The 25894-nt window shown below is 42.8% G+C and overlaps 1 protein-coding gene across 1 annotated transcript in view; it reads right to left on the reverse strand.

Moving 5' to 3' along the window:
* Positions 1-2426: 2426 nt before the first annotated feature.
* galnt14 (UDP-N-acetyl-alpha-D-galactosamine:polypeptide N-acetylgalactosaminyltransferase 14 (GalNAc-T14)) overlaps positions 2427-25894 on the reverse strand; it is a 176763-nt gene continuing 153295 nt past the window's right edge. The window contains exons 9-15 of the mRNA XM_084560805.1: positions 24226-24329; positions 22815-22941; positions 19293-19385; positions 18420-18503; positions 16821-16965; positions 7363-7482; positions 2427-3146 (exon numbers count right to left, since the gene is read on the reverse strand). Of these exons, the coding sequence (XP_084416931.1) occupies positions 2988-3146; positions 7363-7482; positions 16821-16965; positions 18420-18503; positions 19293-19385; positions 22815-22941; positions 24226-24329 (832 nt within the window). The 3' untranslated portion in view covers positions 2427-2987. The remainder of the gene's footprint in view (positions 3147-7362; positions 7483-16820; positions 16966-18419; positions 18504-19292; positions 19386-22814; positions 22942-24225; positions 24330-25894) is intronic.

Raw genomic sequence — 25894 nt, forward strand, 5'->3', positions numbered from 1 at the left:
CTAATGGCTACCAAAATGGAATTTGCATACCACCGAAGCACTTCAACCCTACGGTACCGTCTAAGAGCTGTTTACGCTAGCAGTCCCGTATGGACAAGACGTGTCGGCAGCCAAAACTTTTTTTTTTTTGTTGTTGTTACCATTTAAAGTCAATACTGTTCTGAAAAAAAAAACACTTAAAGTTAATGAAACTTTAATGAAATTGAAATGCTATCAAATATGTCTTTATTATCATTTTAAAAAAATTAAAGTGACGGGGAAAAATAGATTATGACGGGATTTTTATGACCTTGTCGGTCAAAATGACCGACAACGATGCTAGCTAGGGTCTGGGCTGTCGTCGTAGCCTCTGTGTTAATTTAACGTGGAAGTATAAACCACCTGTTAGACTGGCCAGTGTTGTTGTGGAGCGGGTGGGAGGAGTTTCTTGCCAACATCCTCCTCTTTGACACTGTGTTCAAAGAGTCCAGCTCCACCCCTACAACAACATCACTGGCCTTGAGGATCAGTTTGTTGAGGCTATTAGCGTCCACCCAGCATGTGACGGCGTACAGGAGAACACTGGTTCACCACAGACTCGTAAAACATCCTCGGCTTTGTCCGGCAGATGTTAAAGGAGTCGACTCTGGACTGTCCTGTAGAGTAGCCTCTGTGTTCTTTGACAAGAACAGTTTATTGTCAGTGTGCGGTCCCAGATACTTGTCGTCCTCGCCAATGGTAGTTAGTGATAATAAAATAATAAAGGAGTATAATAGACTCGCAGGCCAAAATATTAGGTACCAATCCATTCTAATATAAAAGTCCTGCACTAAACCTTCCTCTGGTATTCAGCAATATTCAACTGTGTCTATGTTTTTAGTTTTTATGGAGATATGGATCTAGCGTTAATTTTTTAATGTATTCTTTACATATTTTATATTGTTGCTTATTTCTTACTACGTTTGTTGCACCAAGCTTCCTCTAATAAATCATATTCTGATAAAATAAGTAAATTAAAAACATTAAAATCATAAGAAATTAGCTGTAGTGGATTATTATCTGTCTTATTTAATCAACCTCCATCTTTTAAACCGTCTGAGGAGCAGTTTGCACAAAGACTCGTTTCAATAAAGCAGAAACGTCCGTTAGAAAACATTTATTCAGGATTCAATTCAGTTTATCAAACTCGTGTCGAGAAGTTTGCTCCAGAACCAGAAACCCATCTCCTCTGAGAACCGATCGTTGGGGAAACATCTCGTCACCTTCGGCTCTGACTCCTCAGGAATTTGAAATGAAAAACCCGTCTCTCGTGCGGAGGGGAGGAGGGGGTCGCAGGTTTGATGGCGTGCTGCTCAAGAATAGAAAACCATGTCAGCTATGTGAGCGTTTCACTTTGAAGCATCGACTCTGGAGGAAACAAAAAATAGCTTCAGGAGCAGATTCTTCCTCTGCAGGGCTCTGACCATCGAGCTCTAACAGAGTGTTTCTCTCCTTTCTGACGCTTCCTGTTTCGATCTCTACTGGTTGTGCTGTGACTCCCACATCCAGATTTTGTGTCTTTCCATCTCCTACCATCTTCTTCCTCCTTTTATTTTCTGCAATCAAACTATTTGAATGAGAGCAGGCAACAGTTTATGAGACATGATGAGAGTGGGTAACTGTGGCGCTTCTGATTTATATATTTCTTGGGTCAGTTTCCAGATTTGAGGTGATTTCCTTCTGCTTGTTTCGTACTAGGGATGGACTGATACTCCTTTTCTTTACCAAGTATGAGCACTTACATCTGAGTACTTGCCGATACTTTATAAATTTGCTTTATTTTCATCAGATAAATCTTTTATTCTGTGACTAAAGCTGAAAACTGACGTTAATTAAATGTTTTTTCTGGTCTGAAGTCTGAAGATCCCAGCAGGAAGAACGTCTGATGAGTCTTTTTGGCTGGTTGAGCTGTACCTGAACATCTTCTTCCTGGCAAGATGTTTAAAATGTAAAGCGACACCGATCAACCACAACATTATGACCACTGACAGGAGAAGTGATAACATTGACCATCTTGTGACAGTTCAATGTTCTGCTGGGAACCTTCTGGACCTGGCATTCATTGGTGTGGATGTTACTTAGACATGTAGCACCCACCTAGACCAGACCAGGCACCCCCACCCCATAGCAATGACACTCCTTGATGGCAGCAGCCATCCCCAGCAGGATGCAGCCACAAAAACACTTTAGGAACAAAAAACGTGAAGAACAGTACAAGGTGTTGACCTGGCCTTCAAATTCACTAGATCCCAAACTGATCAAGTATCTGTGGGATGATCCACAGAGGCCCCTCCCCTCAAAGGCCCCCATTAACAACATTGTGTTGCCAAACACCACTGGACACCCTCAGAAGGCCCATGTCCATTCTCTGATGAGTCACCAGAAGGGAGACCTACACCATATTAGGGAGGTGGTCATAATGTTATGCCTGATCGGTGCATCTCTAGTTAATATTCATTGATGCTGAAGCTGCAGTGAAGACGGTGACAGATATTTAAACAGAAACCTTGAGTTGTGCTTGTTTTAATTCCCAGATTCTTGAACAAACACTTTCAAATGCAAAAGATCACACAAAACATTCTGATTTCTTTTTTTTTTTCTTTCCATCTCAGCTCTTTCAGGGTTTTAAGGTGCACTTGGTTTAACTCTCCACCGAAACCTTTCCAACAGTCTCAAATTTAGACACAGAACAAACCACATGCTTCTCATGTGTCTCTTCCACCGGCGAAGGATTGTTCTGCTCTTCTCATGGAGCTGAACAGTGAAGAGCCGTAAGAACTCAGAGAGTCTTCCTCAGCTTTGAATCTCCTCCTGGACGCGGCGGCGGTGGCGGCGGCGCTGTGAAATGATTGCTCATGCATCTTCAGTCTGTCCGGGCAGCGGCTGCCTCGAGGCGGAGGATGGGTGTGACGGGGAATAAAAGGTGGCTGAGGTGGAGAAAGGTCACGGGGAGGGCGGGGGGTCGGGGGTCAGGAGAAGGGCACTTCCCATCTCTGTGTGTAGGCGCTCAGTTCGCAGGGGCTGATGACCAGCATCCGAGACGAGTCCATCCCGTCCAGAGCCATCTCTGAGTCCAGGCAGAACCGGGACACCAGGTGCTCCAGGTGAGTCCCAGACTTCTGCCACCGCTGCAGAGAAAACAGACCGTCACAAGATCAGCTGAACCTGGAATAACCTGGAGTAATCTGTTCACATGGACACTAGGACCAGATCATCCCAACAGATCACCTCCATCTCTAAGGTCAGGCCTACTTGTGGTTCCTACAGTTTAAAAAAGTAGAATGGGAGGTAGAGCCTTGGGAGGTCAGGCTCAAGACTTTCCTTTTAGATCAAGCTGATAGTTAGAGCTGGACTGAACCATCCCTTAGTTCTGCTGCTATAGGCCTAGGCTGCTGGGGGACGATCCACTGAGCACATGTCCTCTACTCTCTTCTCTCTGGCACCGAGCTCCTGTCCTCTAATTTGTTAACTACTTGGTGTTCAGTCGTCTCTCAGTGGACAAAGAGAAAATTAACTCAGTTCAGTTTCCTCTTCACCTCGTCTTCCCTCTTTTCTCAGAGACAATCCTTCCTTCTTTCTATTTTACTTCAGTTCTTCCTTCCTCTCATTCATTGCTTCTTTTTTCTTACTTCCTTTCCTCTTCCTTCTACCAACCTTCCTTCATTCCATCTATTGCTTCTTTCTTTCTTTCTTTCTTTTGTTCTTACTGCAATTTTCCCATCTTCCTTCTTTTGTTTCTTTCTTCCTTTCTTCTTACTTCCTACCAACCTTCCTTTCTTCTTCTGTTCTTTCTTCCTTTAATTTCTTCAATTTTCTCATCTTTCTCATATTTCTTTCTTTCTTTCTACCAACCTTCCTCCCTTCCATTCATTGCTTCTTTTTTTCTTTCATTCCATCTTTCTTTCTTCCTTTCTACCGTTCATTGCTTCCTCCTTTCTTTCTTTCTTTATTTCATTCTTTATTTCTTCAATTTTCACATCTTTCTCTCATTCTTTTATTCATTCATTCTTACTTTCTTTCTGTCTTTCTTTCTCGTTCTTTCTTTTTTTCCATCCATCTAAATTCCAAACTGATAAACATTTTTCTAAAAAGAATGAAACTCTCTCTGTATATTATATTATATATAAATCACAGCAATTTAATGAGAAGTGAAACAGAAAGAAGGAAACTTTTCAGGCTGCAGTGTATGTATTCAATAATCTGATAAAATAAATGAATAAATAAAAATAAATAAATGTAGGCCTTAACTACCAAAAATATTTACTATTATTATTTAATGATTATTTAATATTTTTTACTGAAATAAATCTTCTACAGTTTAATCAGCTTCTTATTTATTTCAGATTTTCACATGTTTGACTCAAAAACTGTTCTCCTGCAACGCCAGATATAATTAAGTCTATGAATTAATTAATTAATTAATTAATTAATTAATTATGTAAATCCTAAAACAAACTGAAGTTATGGTTGATTGAATGATGTTTATGGGGGGCAACCTGTGATTCTCCTTCTTCGCCGCTAGATGGAGACACCTCCTTGGTTTTATTCCAACATGAGCACCAAGCTTGAACCAGGCAGGTACTTTCTGAGTGTGTGTTTGCTATTGTGTGTGTGTGTGTGAGGGTGTGTGGGTGTGTGTGCATTATTCATAATGGATTTTTAGCTGGAAAACAAAGCGGCTGATATGATCAGACATGAAAAGAGGCTTTTATCTGTCAGAGGGTCTGAAACCAGTCATCAGAGAGAGAGAGAGAGAGCAGGCTGTCAGATAAAGGGAGAAAATACATATGTGTGTGTGTGTGTGTGTGTGTGTCTGATCTGTGTGTTTGCTCATGTATTTGTTTGTTTCTCTGTTTGTGAGGCGGCCATATTGTTTTTTTGGGGCCTATGAAGTGTATCTCTGCCGTGTGTCTTCATCTCATAACATCACACACACACACACACACACACACACACTCTCTCACACACACACACACACCGTGGCTTTGTTCTGCAGCAGTGCATTGTGGGTGTATTGCGGCCTTGTCAAGATGACGTGAACATCAGAGTGCAGCGACGGGCTTTAATTGAAAAAAGGAAAAAAAGAAAGAAGAAGAAAGAAGAAGGATGGAGGGAGTAATTAAATCAATTAGTATTCACCTCATTACTGACTCTCTGCTCTGACTCTCTACTCTTCAACGTCTCTGTTCAAAGAGCTGCAGACACGTTAAAGTTCCTCTACGGGACGTCTGTGAGGTCAGACTCCGGTCATGACAGGGTGACGATGCTTCCTGGTGTTAGAGGAAGTCATGAGGAAGTCATGGCTGTGATTTCTGGGAGCTGGTTGTTTTTAGTCTCTGACGTAAAGAGTAAATGTTTTCAGTTTTTACTTCAGCTCTTTCTTCCTCTCTGTCATTGCTTCTCTTTTCTTATCTCCTCTGTTGCTTTCTCACATCTATTTCTTTTTCTTTCTTTATTCTTTCCTCTTCCTTCTAACAAACATCCTTCCTTCCTTCAGTTCATTGCTTCCTGCTTTATTTCTTTCATTTTTTCTTTTTTTTCTTTCTTCAAGTTTCCTAACTTCCTTTGCTTCGTTCTTTCTTTCATTCTTCAATTTTCCCATCTTCCTCTCTTTTGTTCCTTTCTTCTTACTTCCAACCAAACTTCCTTCCTTCCATTTCGTTCTTTCTTTAATTTCTTCAATTTTCTTCCCTTCTTCTTTCAGTTCATTGCTTCCTCCTTCATTTCTTTCTTTCTTTCTTTCTTTCTTCAAGTTTCTCATCGTTCTTCCTTCCTTCCTTCCTTCCTTCCTTCCTTCCTCCTTACAGAATCACCTTACTTACATCTTGTCTTTCTTCTATTCTTCCCTCCATCCTTTCTTCATCCCTGGATGTTAAACTGGTTCATTTTCTAGAAACTTTTCTTCTAACTGGTTCATTAAAGACACAAATCAGACCAGAGCAGAAATAAACTATGGATCCTGAGAGTAGTAGTAGTAGTATTAGTAGTCTAAACTCATCCTGTAGAAGTTGTTTTTATTCATCACATGTTCAACAGTCCTCTCTCTCTCTGTCATGGTCTGTTTTTCTCCAACTCTTTCTCTATGTTCGTCTCTTGTCTCCCTCCTCGTCTCTATCCTTAATATAACCTCTCTCTCTCTCTCTCTCTCTCTCTCTCTCTCTAGTGGCTCTTCGTTCTAATTAACTATCATCGCTCTACTTCCTGTCTTCAATAAACACACACAACCAGGACATGTGACAGCCCTGTGTGTGTGTGTGTGTGTGTGTGTGTGTGTGTGTGTGTGTCTTTACACAGATTTACTAGTTTCAGTTACATGACAGAGATGTTCTTCAGTACCTCTATTATATATATGTGTATGTGTCCTGTGTCCTTCCTTCCCTCCTTCCTTTCCTTTCCTTTCCTTTCCTTTCCTTTCCTTTACTTTCCTTTCCCAAATGCTTTCCTTCCTTCCTTCCTTCCTTGCTTCCTTCCCTATCCTTTTCCTTCCTTCCTTCCTTCCTTCTTTCCTCACACCACCATCCTATGTTTCACCATCAGTTCAACACATCACACCCTACTTCCTTATTAGCTGTTGAGGTGTGAACACGTTCAGTGTGATGAGAAACAGAAACAGTTAACAAATTAACTCATCAAATAGACAACGAGCCCTGAAGCCTCTGTCATCATCCCCCTTTGATTTATTGCTTCTTCCTGTTTCTGCCTCAAGCGCCCGACGACGTTGACGCGTAAAACGCAGCACGTTACAACCACGACGGCGGCGGGTCGTTGTGTCGACGCCCTGAAGGAAGTATTCTCTTATAGTTTGACCTCAGTCTCAGCGTCCTCCTTCAGTCTTTATTACTCATCATTGTTTCACTCTTACATGTGTTTTAGATATAACATGCCCCCCCCCCATTTTGTCTTTCTTGTTTCACCTTTTCCACCTGTGCATCTCTCTCTCTCTCTCTCTCTCTCTCTCTCTCTCTCAGGTGATTTATTGGTTGTCAGGTTGTTCTGCGCTGCAGGGGCTTGTGGGACGCCGTCAAGGTGCCCAGTGGTCAGGTAATGACAAGTGTAGGTGTGTGTGTGTGTGTGTCCGTTAAGCTGCCTGTACAAAAAGAAAAGTGTCAAGCATCTGTCTCTGCTCTGTGTGTGTGTGTGTGGGTGTGTGTGTGTGTGTGTGTGTGTGTGTGACAATCATCTTTAGACAAATTTAGCTTCAGATTAATTAACATTTAGATTAATTTATCCACAATAAGATGTACGGTAGTGACTCGCCTGCAGCTACACACCACCTGCCTGCTGCTTGTGTGTGTGTGTGACAGTGTGTGATGGTGTGTGTGTGTGTGTGTGTGTGTTACAGACCTGTTTGCCGTCCGCCATGTTGCAGGGCAGCAGCAGGACCTGGGAGGCCGGGAAGGTGGTGGACAGGGACAAGCAGTGCTGCTGCTGACGGATCTGCTGGCCGTGAGTGTACACCCACTCCTGGAGAAAGAAAGGGTTAATTATGTCCGTTATCTCCTCTGTGTTTTAAACGCTGTCTGACGGTCGGGTGTTTTTTTGTTTTTTTTTGAAAGCTGACATTTTCGAGAGCTGCGTCGGGTTTTGTTTCTGATAAGAGCTCACGGAGATAAAGTCATTCAGAGCAACAATGAGCAACATTTAGTTCAGGGACGGTTTCTGGTTACTGATGAGATGACGGCACGCACCAGAATGTGGCCAAAAGTATGTAGACACTTGAAAATGTTATGGCCATGAACACAGATCAGCCACAACATTATGACCACTGACAGGAGAAGTGAATAACATTTAAACCATCTTGTGACAGTTCAGTGTTCTGCTGGGAAACTTCTGGACCTGGCATTCATTGGTGTGGATGTTACTTAGACATGTAGCACCCACCTAGACCAGACCAGGCACCCCCACCTAGACCAGACCAGACACCCCCACCCCATAGCAATGGCACTCCTTGATGGCAGCAGCCATCCCCAGCAGGATGCAGCCACAAAAACACTTTAGGAACAACTAAAAAAAACATGAAGAACAGCACAAGGTGTTGACCTGGCCTCCAAATTCACTAGATCCCAAACTGATCAAGTATCTGTGGGATCCACAGAGGCCCCTCCCCTCAAAGACCCCCCAACTAACAATATTCTGTTTCCAGACACCACAGGACACCCTCAGAAGGCCCATGTCCATTCTCTGATGAGTTACCACAAGGGAGACCTACACAATATTAGGAAGGTGGTCATAATGATACGCCTGATCGTTGTATGTGACCTGGCTGCAGGGCTTTTGCTCCAGTTCAGCCGCGAGCGTTTCAGTGGGACCCGGCTCACAGCTGGTGTCCCAGTTCCACTCAGATGTGTTGGATAAGGCTGGAGTCAGGGCTCTGTAGAGACCAGCTAACTGTGAAAACCATCTATTTATGGCGGTGTCATGCCGAAACAAGAACGTACAGATGGAAGCGGATTGCTTTATTGTCTCAGACAACAGTGTGGCATCGCTACAGAAATACAAATCCAACAGTTGGTTTTATAAAATGCTGAACACGTGGACGCCAGATGCTCTTCCATTCTTGCTATGATTAGTGTACAAGTGTAAACAAAAAAGGAAAAACACAAAAAAGACTCCTGACTCACTGCAACATAGCAAGAGATTGATACAAACAATGCAAAAAAAAAAAAAATGCAAAAACTGAAGTTCCACATGTGACCGCTAGAGACTCCAAAAGCAAAAGTAAATCCCCTTTCAGCTGTAAACTTTAAAACTGACATAAATACATTTACAGATGTGTAGAAAAACAGTTTGTCTTTTTAATAAAACTCACCTGTTTAAAGGGGAACTACCGTTTTTTACAACCTGGACCTTATTTCTGTCATAAAATACGATCGTTTACTCACCCATATAACTTTGGTGACATTTGGAGTCAGTCGGGAGATATTTAGATCAGCGTATATCCATGTAGTGGGAGTGACTGGGGCACCGAAACGCAGCCTCTAAATGACGCATTTTCTGCCGCGAAACTCGTTCATTTCACCAATATTTTGTTATGATACGCTAATGCTATTCCCCATTGAGTCCTTTGCTACCTGTTATCATCATAACCACTGCTATATCGATATACGCGGATCTAAATATCGTCCGAATGACTCCAAATGACACCAAAGTTATATGGGTGAATAAACGACACATGGACATATGCATAACTTTGCGCCTTGATATGATTTAAATGGGAACTACCGTTTTTTTACAACCTGGACCTTATTTCTGGCATAAAATACGGTCATTTACTCACCCATATAACTTGTCATTTGGAGTCTTTGGGACAATATAATACGCGTATATTGATATAGCAGTGGTTATGATAACAACAGGTAACTCCGGACTCAACAGGGAATAGCACTAGCATATCATAACAAAATATTGGTGAATATGAACGAGTTTCACGGCAGATAATGCGTTATTTAGAGGCTGCGTTTCGGTGCCCCAGTCACTCCCACTATATGGATATATGCGGCTCTAAACAACTCCAAATGACACCAAAGTTATATGGGTGAGTAAACAGCCGTATTTTATGCCAGGAATAAGGTTCAGGTTGTAAAAAACTGTAATTCCCGTTTAAATCATATCAAGGCGTAAAGTTATGCATGTGTCCGTCCAGGTTGCTAGCTGTCTAAACTAAACTCGCGCTCCACCGCTTTGGCCAAATTTAAATTAAGCTAGATTCATGCCTCTGCATCCCCCCCAAGAAGTGTATGTAATGACGTGCTGTTGCAGATAAAGAGAGCCGCGACTGATCTAAAATGCATTTCCTCATCCACGCCTCGGTAATTCCCCCCGTCACACCATCCACTCAGACGTCCGTCTGCCTTCGAGAATTGCAGCAATTCTAGTAAAAGCAACTGTTAGCCGGCGACTATAGCAGCATAATTACAGAAAGATGCCCACACGCCAGCGCACAAGTGTGGCTTCTTGCAACGGCGTAGGCTGGAATCTGATGCCTGCAGCTGGAGTTGTTTCGCCTTTATGGACATAGATAATTTTTTTTAAAAACTTTCCTGATTCATGCACAATCGATATTTCTGCAGCGTGTTCAGTCGACAGTTTCTCTACAGCTGGGTCGAGAAACATAGACATGGATGAAGTCAAAAGGGAATGTTTTTTTATTTCAGGATTTCTTTAATCCTGTTTAAGAGGAGAGAAAATAAAAATATTGGGTATGACAATACACTAATCTGTTATGATTCAATACACATTGACATCCATATACACAGACACAGTGTGGTGCTAATAGCTGCAGAGCTGATGTGTATTCATAACCAACACACACACACACAGAGACACACAGTCACTTTTACAGGCTGTGAATACTAAAGATCGGTCAAGGTTCACAGCAACAACACATTTATTTATGAGAGATCATGTTAGGAAAAGATAATAAGAGCTGAGAGGAGAAACAAACACATCCATACAGAGAATGTGAAGCTGGTTCAGGGTCATTAGAGATCAACGGTAAACTCAATACGTCAAATATGAGTTTTACGTCTTTTCATCACCCTCAGGGGACACACAGTGGAAAGGTCAAACAACATTTAGAGCACACACATGTGCAGCCACCCTAATCAGCCACAACATTATGACCACTGACAGGAGTAGTAAATGACATTTAAACCATCTTGTGACAGTTCAGTGTTCTGCTGAGAAACTTCTGGACCTGGCATTCATTGGTGTGGATGTTACTTAGACATGTAGCACCCACCTAGACCAGACCAGGCACCCCCACCCCATAGCAATGACACTCCTTGATGGCAGCAGCCATCCCCAGCAGGATGCAGCCACAAAAACGGTTTATGAACAACTAAAAAACATGAAGAACAGCACAAGGTGTTGACCTGGCCTCCAAATTCACTAGATCCCAAACTGATCAAGTATCTGTGGGATGATCAACAGAGGCCCCTCAGAGGAAGTGTCTGCACTCGGTTTAATGTCTTTGGCAGCTTCGGCCGCTGGTTACTCAACAAAATTAGGTCTGATGTTAAAAAAACACACTTTAAAATATGATGCTACCCAGCAGTGCATTAAATTGTTTTCATCAGCTCAAACTTGTTTATAAAAGATAAAATGCTACTGACATCTTAATGCACCATCATTAGGAGTAATCATCCAGTAACATAATATTTGTTGGCTTTAAATGCGTTTTTATTTATTGAACTTTCAATGCAGGACGTCTACTTATATACTGCAGTGCTACTGCTATTATGACCATATCTGAATATTTCATCCACCACTATTTAAATGGTAGCCTTGGGCGCGTTTCAGCTGATACACAGAATAAAAGAAATACCTCTGCAGGCATTATGATAGTTCTTCAACCAATCAGAGTCCACGCTGCTACTCTTCTGTCCATCATCACATTAAGCCCCGCCCAAACGATCTGATTGGCCCCGCAGATCTTTGCAGTAGCAGAATCAGTTCCCAATGGAGAGACTCCAGATATACTTTCCATATCAACATATTTAGGGATCGTTTTCAGGACCTTTCCCTTTAGAGTTTCAGCATATAATGATTAATACTGTCTTATTTTCTGAAGTGAATTAAAAAGGACATTTTAATGAACCCAGACTAGTTTTTCTACTACTGCTGACTCACCCGTATAAAGTATCGAAGGGTACGAAGAGTTGCAGGCGAGGACAATGGGAGGTGATTTCAAACCAGCTCTGTGATGTCTTATCTTGAATATCTCGACGCTGCAGGATTTATTTCACCGTGTGATTGATTTATTGGACTGCAGCGTGACACTGAAGGTTAATTGGCTCTGTAACTCGATATATCTCCCCTCCACTGGGTTCAGCCACCCCCCCCGGGGGGTTCAGCCTGTACGTTTACATGCACGCTTAACATTTAGTCTTTAAAACCAGGTAACCTTAAGCTGTCATGTGGACGCGTAACGAGCCTTGATTTGTGCTAATGTGGCTGCACAGTTTAAATCTGTCTCCGTCTTTTTATAATAATTATTGTTAGTCAGTGAAAATTATCTTTCTGTATGCTGTACCATATTTCTTACCATATTCTGTCATTGTTATACTTTAACATATGAATAAACATCCATTATATACAAACAAGTTCATAAAACACTGATTGTGTTCATTAGCAGCAGGTAAATACTATGATGGAGTAGCCTATAGCAACGAGGACTACTGCAGAGAAAAAACAAAAGTTATGAATGTAAACTAAGTTCTATGAAGGGCTTTAAAACAAAGAACAGAAAACTGCAGTTCGACAAATGTCCACTAGAGGCCGGCTTTTCCAGAGCATAATCAGTTCCAAATGGAAAGACTCCAGACCAGCTTTCTGGCTACCAGGCTGGTGCTTCTACACTTAATCCTAGGAATTTAATTTCCAACAGGGTTTAACAACCTCCTAACTACCAAATGTGAAGGGGTGGGGCTTCGGTACCTTTCTCTTTCTCATTAAGGAAAATGCCGCCTATAAGTTATATGATATCTTAAAAATAAAAAAAAAATTCAGTATACTAATTATCTTACAAAGATTGGGGAGGTTTTAAAAAAATTGTGATTGGACAATATATTTTTTCCTGGTAGCCAGGAGGATAAGCTGATCCATACTCCAAGAAAAGCGAGCAATTTGTTCTTGCTCCTACGGCTGCGAGAACAAGAAAAAAGTTTGTTTTGGCCAAGTAATTCATACTTCACGAGAAACTCAAGTGCCAAACTCCACGGAAGTCCTCATAAGCCCCTCCCACTTCAGCGTACATCACAAGCACGAAGCATTGTGGGAGATGCAGGAGATAGACGGCGAGAGGCATTATTTATTATTGTTTTCAGATGACGGCCAGCCGTTTTGATGACCGCACGCTGTTCATTCAGCAGGCACCCAAACACAGTATGATGATCTCTACCCAGGAAAGATCAGCAGTCACGCTGAGAATATTAGCATGTGGGAGCTAACAGAGTGGCTGCTAGCATTTCCGGTTTTCCGCATTAACCACGGCCACTTACAATTTCTGACACGACACGAGAAAAAAGTTCTGCGATGTGCCGAGAACAAGCTGCAAGAACTCCCAAGCGAGGGCCGCGAGAACAAATTTCTTGCTTCTCTCGGAGCATGCACCAGCCTGTGCTTCTATAACAAATGACACAGTAACCAGAATAATTGGCTGCAGCTAAACTCGCTCCCTGGCTGCACAGTTAAACATCGAAGCAGGTCAGAGCTGAAACGAGGTCTGCACACTCAGCAGAGTTGTTCCCTGGATGAATAAAAGGTTAAAAGCAAAACTGTACTTGGGCTGAAAATAACGATGACACCTGCAGCTCTGCGAGCTTTATTTGTCCTGAGAAAAGTTGCCCGAGCCACCTTGAACTCGTGCTTTCAATCACAGCCGACAGCAGGAACCATTTAAAAGAACCACAACTTCATGCCCGTGCGCTCAGAGTGATGGTTTTGTGGCTGGGTGGTTCACATTTCATGTCCATCATTCTCCTGCTCCTTCGTCTTATTCCTGTGCTATGTTATACACAGCCGAATGCACCATTAATGGAACAAAACGATGCATTTGAATCCCAGACGACCGACATTGTGAGCGTTCTGGTTCGATTTCAGCTGCTCCAGGTTTTTACAAATTGGTCTCTCTGCTTCTGCTATTGATTTTTCCCTATGTGGGAATGTTGGTGCAAAATGGTGGGTTTAAAGAAATGCTCTCTGAGGAACCGAAGTAAGAATGTTTATATCTACACCGTGGTACATCTGCTGGGAAAGGTCCCATATTCTATATTCCATTATTTTATTAGTGAGGGAAAAAAAAGGGATGGTCCAGCAGAGTCCAACATTAGAAGGGCAACAAACACCAAGAAACAGTTTGCTGAACTGTGTCCAACAGTGTTCCCAAATGTTAAATATGGGCCCTGAAATTATTATTATTTAAATTAAGAATTTAATGCCATGACACACCGAGGTGACGGTCAATCTCTCAATAGGAACCAGTGCACGAGAAGAGAATTGGAAGTGAACAAAACAGCAAAGTTCAGAGGACACACAGAAGGCTTTTCACATTTTGCATCTGTATCTAATGTGAACGTTCAAATCCTAGAATATTTTCAAAGCAACATGATGATCTAGGATGAATAAACTGTAGACCAACTGATTGGCGTGATTCAGGAGGGTCAGCTTTGTACAATGGTTTGTCCATCCTCCCAGCTAACAGTAGCTCTACCTAGCTTCCTAGCCTCCCAGCTAATAGTAGCTCTTTCTAGCATCCCAGCTAATAGTATCACTTCCTAGCTTCCCAGCTTCCCAGCTAACAGTAGCTCTTCCTAGCTTCCTAGCCTCCCAGCTAATAGTAGCTCTTCCTAGCCTGCTAGCCTCCCAGCTAACAGTAGCCCTTCCTAGCTTCATAGCCTCCCAGCTAACAGCTACTGTCAAATACATTTTATTTGATTGACTGAGACTGTCCACTTGAAGAAGTTTTCAGATTATTTATAATCTCTATAATTCCTCATTCTTAAACTCCCTCAGTACATTTTAAAAACAAAACCTTATTGTTTGAACAAACTGAACCAATGCCGTCCAACTTTTGGCACAAATGGATTATAACAGAAACACAATTTTCCTTTAATCTGGATTCTTCTTTTAATTAGGCTGGCTATGGATGTTTGCAAACCCTAGGGAATTTATTTTTTTCACTTTTCAAAATGACTGAAAAGTAAAATGAATTAATTTCTTTTAAGTTCAACAAACATTCCCACGTGGGAGCCGCCCAGTTCAAACCGCTCATCTGAACACTACTAGCTCCCCCCTCCTTCAGCAGCCTCTCTATCGCACTCACAGACGTCCCAGTGGTTTCCTCTTATGAGCTCAGGGATTTGAACCAGCGACCTCCCAATCCTGGGCTGGCCTCACCAGCCTCCGGGCATCTCAGCCGCTGACACGCCGGGCTTTCTGCGCGGCGGCTTGTTAGAGCAGATCACAGCCTCCACACTTGCACTAAACACGGAATAATGAGAATCCTACGGGTATTAATTATCGCCGAGAGAAGGGAGAACGCACGCAAACACTCGTCTGTGTGTTTCTCTGCTGTGGAAGTAAAAAATAAATAAAAAAATGAACACAGCGAGAGCAGGTCGGGCACACAAAGAAAAATAACCAGCCTACAGAAAAACACAAACACCTTACAACCTGCTCACACACACAAATACCTCCTGGTTTATTATTAAATTAACAAAACACACACAGACACACACCTGCTGCTTTAACCTTATGTTTCAGCTTAATGATTAATCTTTATTTACATCTACTAACAACAAATGAGAGCAAGTGTGAGAGGTTACACAACATTATTGTACCCGTCTTAATTAAATACTCTTTTTTTTTTTTTATTAATCTAGTTTATCTGTATCGGGGACCACTGCTACACATTCACACTCTCCTCAGTATAACCACAGGCAGGAAGAACAAGCCACTACATGCAAATGAATGCTACTGCAGCTCCACACTAGCTTCAAGACACAGAATATGTATATTTATTTCCAGTGCATCTGTCCATTTATTAAGGATGTACTGGACGTATTCTTGTGGTCACGTCCTCTTCTGAAAAAATCTTGTTTTAATAAAATATATGCACATAAAGTAAAGAACATTTCTCAGTTTCATTTCGGTTGTTATTAGTTTTTTAAACTTGCACTATTTACATATTTTGAACGTTTTCCTGCTTCATTCCAAGACTTTTAACCCTTTAAATGGCAATCATTGAAATACTTCTAAATTCTAAGTGTTACAATGAAGATTAATGAAGTTACCATATATGGTTCATTGCTCTTGGTAAACGAATGTAAACATGTATTTAGACCATTAGAACATCAGTCCTGATTCAGACACTTGTCAACATTATCACATTAGACAACGTTAGGACACTTCTTCTTCATGGTTCCTAATAAAGCAGTTACTCTCAGTATTCATGCAGAGGTGGACCTTACAGACCACATTAGACCTGAGAATGTTTCCTTGATCTCTGATTGGTGCTGGGTAAAAACCACAAGCTTCTAAACCTCACTGAGAGGCACTGGGACGTAATTTGAAATGTGCGTGGAAGCTACCAAATATGGTTCCTTGACCAAAGAGTTTGCAAAGCTGCTGTGTTTTGCGTAAAATAAACCAACATGTTCGTTGGGTTTCCTGAGGGTGATTTGACGTCCTGTAAAAGTTCCACAATGATCTAGCTACTTTTACAAAGTCAAAATATCTACACAAAACAAATTATATATGTACAGTATTTCTATATATGTGTATTGGCACATATTGCGTAACTGCATGACCCCTTGTGTCAAATCAATACATTTATGGCCACTGACTTTACTCTGATGAGGTTGCAAAGTCCAACAATCCCACTGATTTTTACAGCCCTTTGTTAGTCGATATAAATTTGAAAGCTAACTACTTAGCCGCCCATCAGTCCATCTTTATATTGTACGTCAACAAAGCATCACATTCCATAGTGAGGATTGATGATAGACATGTTTTTTGATTGGCAAGCAATCAACGTATTCCAGTCTGGAGTCTCTCTGTTGGGAACTGATTATGCTCATTCATAAAATCATTTTGGAAGGCTTTATGTGGGGAAGGACAGAAAAGTAATAGTCATCTATGTCATCTGGGCGTCATGGAGTTGATTTTGTTCACAACAAAATGGCTCTGACTGGTTGTAGGACTGTCCAGTTGTGTAGAGCGTTGTTTCCAGACTCATATTCTGAGAGTAATTTGAATCTGGTAACACTGGAGTAGTTCACAGTACTTCCTGTTTGACCTACCTGGTTGATGGCGGGGACCCCCTCTGTTCCTATACATGGAGCCAATGTGAGGACGGGCATCTCCTGGCCCTCCTCCCTGCGAGACTCCAGACAGTTCTGCCTCTGTCGGATCACCCCGGACTGTGAGTCAGAGTCATCCGGAACCCTGGCGAAGAAAAAAGGAATATTCTCTCAGTTGAGGTGAATAGAAATCGACAGAATAAAACATAAACTGCACCATCTGAGAACACGTTCACCCACAGTGGAAGAAAAAATGGTTGAGAGGAAATTTCCATGAGCCAGAAGACATGACCCAATCATCCCCAGCACGGTCTCATTAGCTACATCAAGATATCACAGTTAATTTGATAGTTATTCATCAGCGCCCGGAAAAAGAAAAATCACGCTCTGCACCTTTAACAAACCTGCCGAAGGCCACGATTCTCCAAACTCATTACTTCGCAAAGTTTCTCCCTCCTCTTTCGATAAACGTCCTCGGTCTTTCTCGTTAAAGTCCCGGCAGCGCCATAAACTCGGGCTTAAGCCCTGTGGCATTAATTCCATCTGCTATCTCTCTCTGTGTTTTAATAACCCGTTAAAGGTTATTCCTCGTTTTAAGGGTCAGGTCTGTGTTCCCCTGAGACCGAGCCTGTTAATTCCATTCTGGAGGATTAACACCGGCCTCCAGTGGATGAACGGTTATTTAAGTGTGTGTTGAAGTGAGTGCGAAAGAGAGAAAAATGATTGTGTTTACGTAAAGGTATTAGTATTGGCAGTTTTGTGTGTTTGGAAGTAGTGTGTGTGTTTTTATATTTGGCATTAATGTCGTAAAGTGTGATTGTGTGTTTATGTGTTGTGTGCAGATAGCTAGGTACCGGGACCCCTGGGAGTTTAGCCAATCAGGATGGAGGGAGAGATTTAACACACAAAGCCTGGACCACATATTGCATGTGAGGAGATGTTGAAAAGATATTTGTAGCATAGCACAGAAATTATCCAATCTACTTCATTACAGCTGGTCTTATCTGTGATTAACTAATGATCTTCTGTGTTTGATTGATTAAGTCGCATATGAAGCTAACGTATATATTGACAGTGTTGCCTTTCACCTTTTATTATAGACAGTTTTCTTTGGGAGTCTCTGGGAAGGGTGAGGCTAAAGGTGGGCAGTCTTACTTACACCCATCAGCCACAACATTATGACCCTTTTGGACCTGGCATTCATTGGTGTGGATGTTACTTAGACATGGAGCACCCACCTAGACCAGACCAGACACCCCCAACCCATAACAATGACACTCCTTGATGGCAGCAGCCATCCCCAGCATCTTGGCGACCTTTTGGTTCATCTTTTTCTACTCTATCCTATCCTACTCTTCCTCCTTCCTCTCTTGGTTAAGGGTAAATCTGGACTCACCAGACCACATGACCTTCTTCCTTTGCTCCAGAGTCCAATCTTTATGATCCCTACCAAATTGAAGCCTTTTTAGGTTAGCCTCACTGATTAGTGTTTTTTGTGTATAGCAGATGTGTAATGCAAAACATTTCATATAGAAACTGAATTTAATTTAATAGTTTGCCCCACCCCACAACTTCATCAAAACAGGAACACACACTTACTTGAGCTCTGGGTAGACGTTGTCCAAGTACCACTTGAAGGATTTGCACTTGAGCTTCTTGCGTAGTTCCACTCTGCCTTGGACACTGACCACAAACACAAACACGATGAATGCACAAAAGTCAGATGGAGAGAAGTTTGACCAAATAAGCTGAAAGAAATCAGACAGCCAGCGTTAACAATCACCGTGCTGTCACAGTTTAAACCGGTGTTTTCCAAGGAAGGAGGCGAGGTAAGGCAGTTGAATGAGGCTTGTCTGAGCGCTGCTAACTACCATGGAGAGGTCTGAGAGATGGTTCCTGGCTAAACGTACAGCAGAGGAGGAATCTTCATCAACTAGAAACACAACTTATATATAATATTCTTCTCTACAAAAGGGGGCCTTTGCAGAAAAACCTTGGGAACCACTGGGCTAACCAGATAGGACCAAATGAACGTAAGGCCATGACAAATGATGGAGTTGTGTGCAGGTAAAGCTCAAATGTCAGTGTTTACACGTCTCCGACAGATAAACACTGACATTTGAGGACAGCTGGATAGATTAGTGTCTGTAGGTGTCTTCTATTAGGTGCATTGTTGATAGTCACATCCTATCTCGTCCAGTAAAGCATTTATTTTAGACTATTAAAAGACTTTTCAAAGAGTGACACATCATTTCTGATTGCTATTTCCTTGGCTACCAGAATGATATAAGCTGAACATTATAATTAAAATATCTCTCTTAATGCTGCTTATAAAACCTTGCTTGGCAGATTTTCCAATCTGCGACGCATCCAGAATATCGGCGCTAACAAAAACAGATGGAAAGACTTGAGAAGTGGGCGGCATGTCTGAGGTATCAGGCCTGAACATCAGGTGTTTGTGTGTTTTCTTACTCTCCGTAGGATTTTCCTCGCGCTGCCGGGCGAGCGGAGTAGTAGAAGAGACGGAAGTCGTCCATCCACACCTCCGCTGTGCGACGCGTGTTCCTGTCACCACACATAAAGAATAGTAACTCTAGTGCAAAACTCTGTTCAAGGACACTGGTGATTGTGTAGTCACTTCTGAAAAATGATTTATGAGTGTGTATTATTAAAATGCTCCCCTTCAGTGGCTGAAAAATCTGAAAGTTTTCAAAGCTTTCATCAACCAAAGGACGACGGTGTAACCTTGACAGAAATGAGAGGAGCTATACGTGTTTCCTGAGCTCAATGTCTCTAGACTGCACAAGTTTAGTTGTACAGAGTAGAGGCATTAAGCTTCACTTCAATAAGACAATCTGATCTCTTAACAACCATGTAAACTCTTGACGTGCTGGTTTCTCTCTGGCTGGAATAAATTCATTCTCTCTGAGCATGTTTTCTTCATGTGGAGGTAGAAAAACAACCAGCTGTTGAGACAAGAAGTGTTTGAAAAGTTGAACCAAGCTGGAAACCACGTGGACAGCAACGATGGAGACTACTCTACTACTCTTATCAATTCAGGACTTTCCTTCTTCTTCTCTTGGTTCTTCCTATCCTCCTTCTATCTTCTACTCTTACTCACAATATTTCTTCAGTTCCCGTTCTCCTTGCCTTTCTCCATCTTCTTTTTCAATCGAAGCATCAAGCCATGTCAGCAGGAACGCTGGAGACATCTTGGTCGTCTTATTTTGTTGCGCCAATGCAGCGTTGTCAGTAAAGTTGCGGGGTAACAGTCAAATGCATTCAGGCCGATCTGATCGTATTCTGGTCACGCTGTGTTCTGCATGAGAACTTATTCATATACAAGAATCTGTTGAAGAATTTTATCTGGTGCGGAGTGAACCACCTTCTGATCAATACAGCTAAATCCAAGGAGATGGTAGTGGATTTCAAGAGGTCCAGGTCCCACCTACAGCCTGTATCCATCAATGGGGAGTGTGTAGAGGTGGTTCAGATCTTTAAGTACCTGGGTCTACATCTGGATCACAAACTGGACTGGTCAGCTAACATAGACTCAGTCTACAAAAAAGGTCAGAGGAGATGGTTTAATATCTGCTGGACATGTTCTACCAGACTATCGTTGCCAGTGCTCTCTTCTATGCTGTGGTGTCCTGGGGGGGCAGCACTAAGAAGAAGGACACCTCACAGCTGGACAAGCTGATCCAAAAGGTGGACTCTGAGGTAGGGGGGCATAGCTGGAGTCCCTGACATCAGTGGTAGACACTAGGACCTTGAACAAACTCCAGACCACCATCGTGAACAATGTCCACCAGCCTCTACAGGACACCATAGTCAGGCAGAGAAGCTCATTCAGTGACAGGCTGCTGTCTCTGTCCTGCTCCATGGACAGGTTGAGGAGATCGTTTGTCCCTCAGGCCATAAGACTCTATTGTTATATTATCTGGATATGCAGTGGATATTAGAGTCAGGTGAAAATGGTGAAACGCTGCAGGCCAGGTGTGTTATCTGATTGATCTTGCAGATTGTGATTGTTTTCTGTATCCGATTGTGTTTCCAGATACGGAGCCATGTTCATACCAGGCGTAAATCATGCATGTATCTCATTAGCTTCTCTATTCACCCTAACGGAGAGTCGCCTTTTCTCTGCCTCTCATCCCCGTTTAACTCCCTTTCTCTCATTCTCTTCTCCCTGGCTGTCTCCCTGTAGTAATTAGCTATTAGCCGAGTTTCTGTGAGCTGTGAACGATCTCATTGAAATGACAGAAACCCTCCATTACAGGCATTACGCACACAGGCTGTGGCAGTTTAATGAAAGGGGAAGAGGGAGCGGATATGAGATGCTTGTAGGCGTATAAACATAAATACGTGTCAAACGCGGGCTTAACAATTAAAGCCTCTGGTTCCTCGCAGCACTCCTGCGCACGAACACGAGGTCGCGGCAGCGGGGGGCCTCGGCGAGGGGAGGAAGGCGTCGTAATCTTCGTAATCGAATTATTAGGCAGCCCTTTTTTTATTTTTTATTTAGCATATTCATAATCCAGACTGCCAGCGCAGAAGCCTCCAGCTAATTAGCCGACAGAGCGACACGCGATCAGACAGCAGCAGCTTTGTTTTTGGGGAGCGCGGCGTCGATCGCAAACACGAGGCCGTTCTCGATACGAACGGAAGCCGTCGTCTTCTGTGCGGAGCAGATGTTGCCTCGGTAACGGCCAACAAGGGAACGAAACGAGCGACTAAACAGCATCAGTGTCGGCGTGGCTGAGCCGGTTGACTCAAAAACAATAAGTTGATACGAGCCTTCTGGAAGAGGATGAGCTCCAAAGAGCCGTTCAGCAGCGGGAACCGCAACCCCTCCGTCCTGGCACCTTTAAGTGCCTTGCTCTGCCCATTAATCAACAAAAGGGGAACTCAACTCCCAACCCTGGCTGTGTTAATGCCTTGCCCACATGCGCGGGGTTACATGAATTACTGAACTGTAAAAGGAAGGATCTGCCAGATACATCATCAGTCTGGCACTCAGTGGATCCCAGGAGTTATTTTGTGATGAAGTGCTGCAATTTAGTTTTTGGTAAACTCACTCTCCCCGTCTTTGACTTCACTTTGTCATTTAAAATGGTTCCCAGAATTCCTTTCAGTGCATGCCCAGACTTGATGCCGGCCCTTCAGTGGATATTAACGAACAAAAAGGGGACAATTAAAGAGAGGTTTCGATATTACAGAAAGAAATTATACTCCTCTTGTGACTTTTAGATGCATAAAAGAAACACTTCTTCAGTTCTTACTCCTCGTTATATAATACTGCAAGGAACACAGCACGCCGCAGTGTTGACTGTAATCTGAACGGAACCAGAATCCTCCTTGTAGCCGTGATTAATCTATTCATACTCGATCAATTCACGCGCACTCTGAGCACATTAGTCCTGTTAATGGATTATTGGGGCCGCCTGCAAACATCTTTGTGCTTGAAAGGGGCAGAGGACAGAATACAGCTTATGCTAATGGGATAATATTGCACTCGGCTCAGCTCAAAGGCTCCCAGGCAGCTGTAAATCCACTTTAACAACGACGGGCGGCGGCGTTGGGTTGGCGGAGCGGAAACAATGCACAGCGGGAGAGTTGGTTTTGCAGGTGAGTAAGTGAGGGATTAGATGAATTTACAGAAAAGTCAAGTTAATCTGGTCAATCTGGGGGTTTAGTAACACAAAAATATTCAGCAAGAAAGTTGGTATACGGGTCGAAAAACTTGTTGAGTGACTGAGCAGACAGAGGACTGGACATGCATGACAGGAAGACTAATTCCAGAGAAATCCTGCAAGAATATGAGATTTGAAAGAACAAACAAACAAAGTTTTCTTTGCTAATTTTGCAATTTGCAAAGTACGGACACAGAGAGTGAAGAAAGACACTAAAGGCTGAACTTTACACGGTGTCTTGTCCCCATGTAGGACTCATTCACTCTAAAAGGCGAATGTCAAAGCTCACTGAGACACTTACTTGATGTACGTGTTGGCGTTGCCCTCAGGAAAAACGTACGGGTGTTTCTTCCTGAAGACGTGGCCCACTCTGCTGCAGGGCAGGATCTCCAGGCTGCCGCCACACTGCCACACCCGGAACGAGATCTCTGCAACAAACACCGACCTTCTGAATATCCGGCACGTTCATTTCACATGCATCTTATCAATTGTTCAAACAATGGCTCCGACTCATAGCGAGATATCAACTCACTTCCCCTGAAAACAAACATATTCTGTTAAGGGTTGGTTGCGTTGACGCCTCTACTTCTTTTCCTTTGGTCTGTTCCCTTCCTAACTCCTTCCTGATCCTATCCATCCACACATTAGCTCCAACTTTACTACCTTGGGATAGTTTATTACAGAGTGTGTCGAAGGCCCCAGTATTTTATGATCTACTTTACTTGCAGATAAGTTTTTGATTTTCTCCTCTTGCGTGGTAACAAATAAAAAGACATACTTTTAAGAGTACACTGAGTGCATCGCGGTAACTGGTTGTTTTCACAGCGGCTTTGTCTTTTTTTCTTCTTCTATCCTGCTAAGTGGGCCAGATCTCCCTGAATATTTGATTACCCGCTGACGGGACTCAGATTTGTTTGTTTGACTTAGCGTGTCAGTGTGTGATACTGTGCGAGCAGTGTTACGACGTGCATTATCTTCTCATGCACTGCGCGACCTGCTTTACGCTGTGCTCACTCTGATGTGAAATTCGCAGAGTTGCCGTCTGTCTCAGAGTTCAGAGGAGGGAAAAGTCAGCAGAGTACTTCACAAAGTTGTTCAGCTAGGGGACGACTAGGGGAAACGCGGAGACGTGGAGGAGAGAGAGGGGGAAACTGGACGGGGTCTGATTAGGAAGAGGAGGGATGAAACACCGGAGAGCACAAAGGAGGACAAGAACAAGTCAGCAAGACACTGAGATACCGAGGAGATTGACAGAAACCTGACGGGGAGCAAATGAGTGAGAGCGTCTCAGCGAAAAGAAGGAAAAAGAGGTCTTTAACTGATCTGAGAGGGGAAGCAGTACGCTCAGAGCTCCGATGATTGGAGGGAGGCAGGGGAGCAGCAGGGGAGCCAGATGTTGCAGCTGGATGGATGTCAGGCTCTAAAGAGTTTTTTTTTTCTTTTTTCTGCTGATTGAAAAGTTCACCTTCGTTCAGCTCTTAATAAAAGACCTTCACAGGACTGACGGTTAATTCACCAGCGTTCCTTTTTTCTTTATCATGCAGTGAACATCGTGTGTTCAGATTAGAGGGCAGCACCAGGCTGAAGCAGAAGCACATACCTTTTTCAAATGAAAGAAATAAAACTCTACTTCCTCAATGCAACCTTTCGCTTCGTTTTCATCTAAGACAGTTTGTCGGTGCAGTCTGCTCCGACTCAGGGCTCCGACTCACCAAAGTTCTCCCCGCCCCAGATGTCCATGGCGGTGTCGTATTTCCCGAGGTGATTGAACCAGGACCTGTCAATCACAAAGAGGCCGCCCGCGATGATGGGAGTCCTGCCGGAGAAACAACAGAAGAAGAAGAAGAAGAAATTGGGCTTCATTAGCATTAAAGCAACTCACACTGCACAATATTATTCAAATTCATATCGTGTCAGATCTTGGAGCAATGGATGCACCACCTCACAAGATCTCAGAGGGACGTGGATGTAAACTAAAAGGTCTTCCAGCTGCCAATTAAACCAAAATTACTTTGCAAACAAAGTCTTGAAACTTTCCAGATGGGGTCAGTTTTCATATGTAGCATCTACAGTAGCATGCTGGCTAACATTAGCCTCAAAGGCTAGTACGTCCACTGTTGCTTGACACCTTCAGCATGCACCATGTCCTTGTAGAATGATGTCTCTCATTGTTTCACTGTTGTGAAAGTACTTACGCAATCATTCTACATCCTTAATGCTATGTTGTATATGTGAGCAGTTCGGGACGTTTAAGACTGGATCTCTAAACCCTCACGTTACCAGATAATCTGGGCAGAACCTTAGAACCAAGGTGGTGAATCACCCCAGAACCTGCACAGTCAGAACTAATCTGAACTGAGTCTTAGCCTCTGTTTGGACCGTGTGTCCTGGGCAATCTGAACACCCAGTGAATCTAACCCTAACCCTAACTCAACAGGGCTGATCTGTGGAAGAGGTTTAACTCATTCATTCAACTACTATTAGAAATGATCACATGAATCATTGATGTCTGTTCATTAGTAATGAGAGCCTTTTAAAAGATTCTGTTAAAAAACTAAAGAAGAAATAAATCTAACCAAGCATTAAATATATAAATACTATAATATAGACACTTTGCAGCTTGTTCGAAAATATGTAGCAACTCTCCAAGTCATGGCGCACAAAAGATAAGAATATATAGCTGTTCATGGTTCTGAAACAGCATTAGAGATCAATTAGAGACGATACTCTACTGTGTCCCAAATGACGTCAGTGTTTATCTGCATACAGAGCACAAATATGAGATTGGACGTCCAGTGGTGGTTGGGGACACGTGGGGGATTCGTTTTAATGCCAGGTGTGAACACTGATACGAGGCCTTGGTCTTAGATTGAAGAAAGTCCTGTGAGATTGAGCTTTCAGGAAAACGGGAATATAAAATTCACCATTTTCTGGTCTAATCCTGAAGCTTCTGTTTCGTTGCTCTTTGTGGTTTCCAGAATAGAAACACACTCACTCACTCACATACTCATTCGCACTCAGTCACACAAACACAGCCTGAATCACAATCTGGACAATGTGGCGAGTGAATAGCTGAAGGCCAGCACGCGTCATCAAATACCCTCTGTTTATCGACAATTATCCTGCCATCGCCGCCTGTATATAGCACTCAGTGTGTGTCTGCGAGTGTGTGTGTCAGTGTGTGGGCGGATGTACATGAAAACAATTCTTGAAGCTCAGTTTGTCCTGGTGTGTTTAAAGGGATGTAACTGTGAGTGTGTATGTGTGTGTGTGTGCGTGTGCAAGCTGAAGACAGGGAGGAAATTAAACGGTATAAAATAACAAATAAATGGAAGGAGACTGGTGCCTATTTCTGTGTGTGTCTGTGAGGAGCATAGACTG

This window comes from Chelon labrosus (genome assembly GCF_963514085.1).
Source record: "Chelon labrosus genome assembly, chromosome: 14".
NCBI lineage: Eukaryota > Metazoa > Chordata > Actinopteri > Mugiliformes > Mugilidae > Chelon > Chelon labrosus.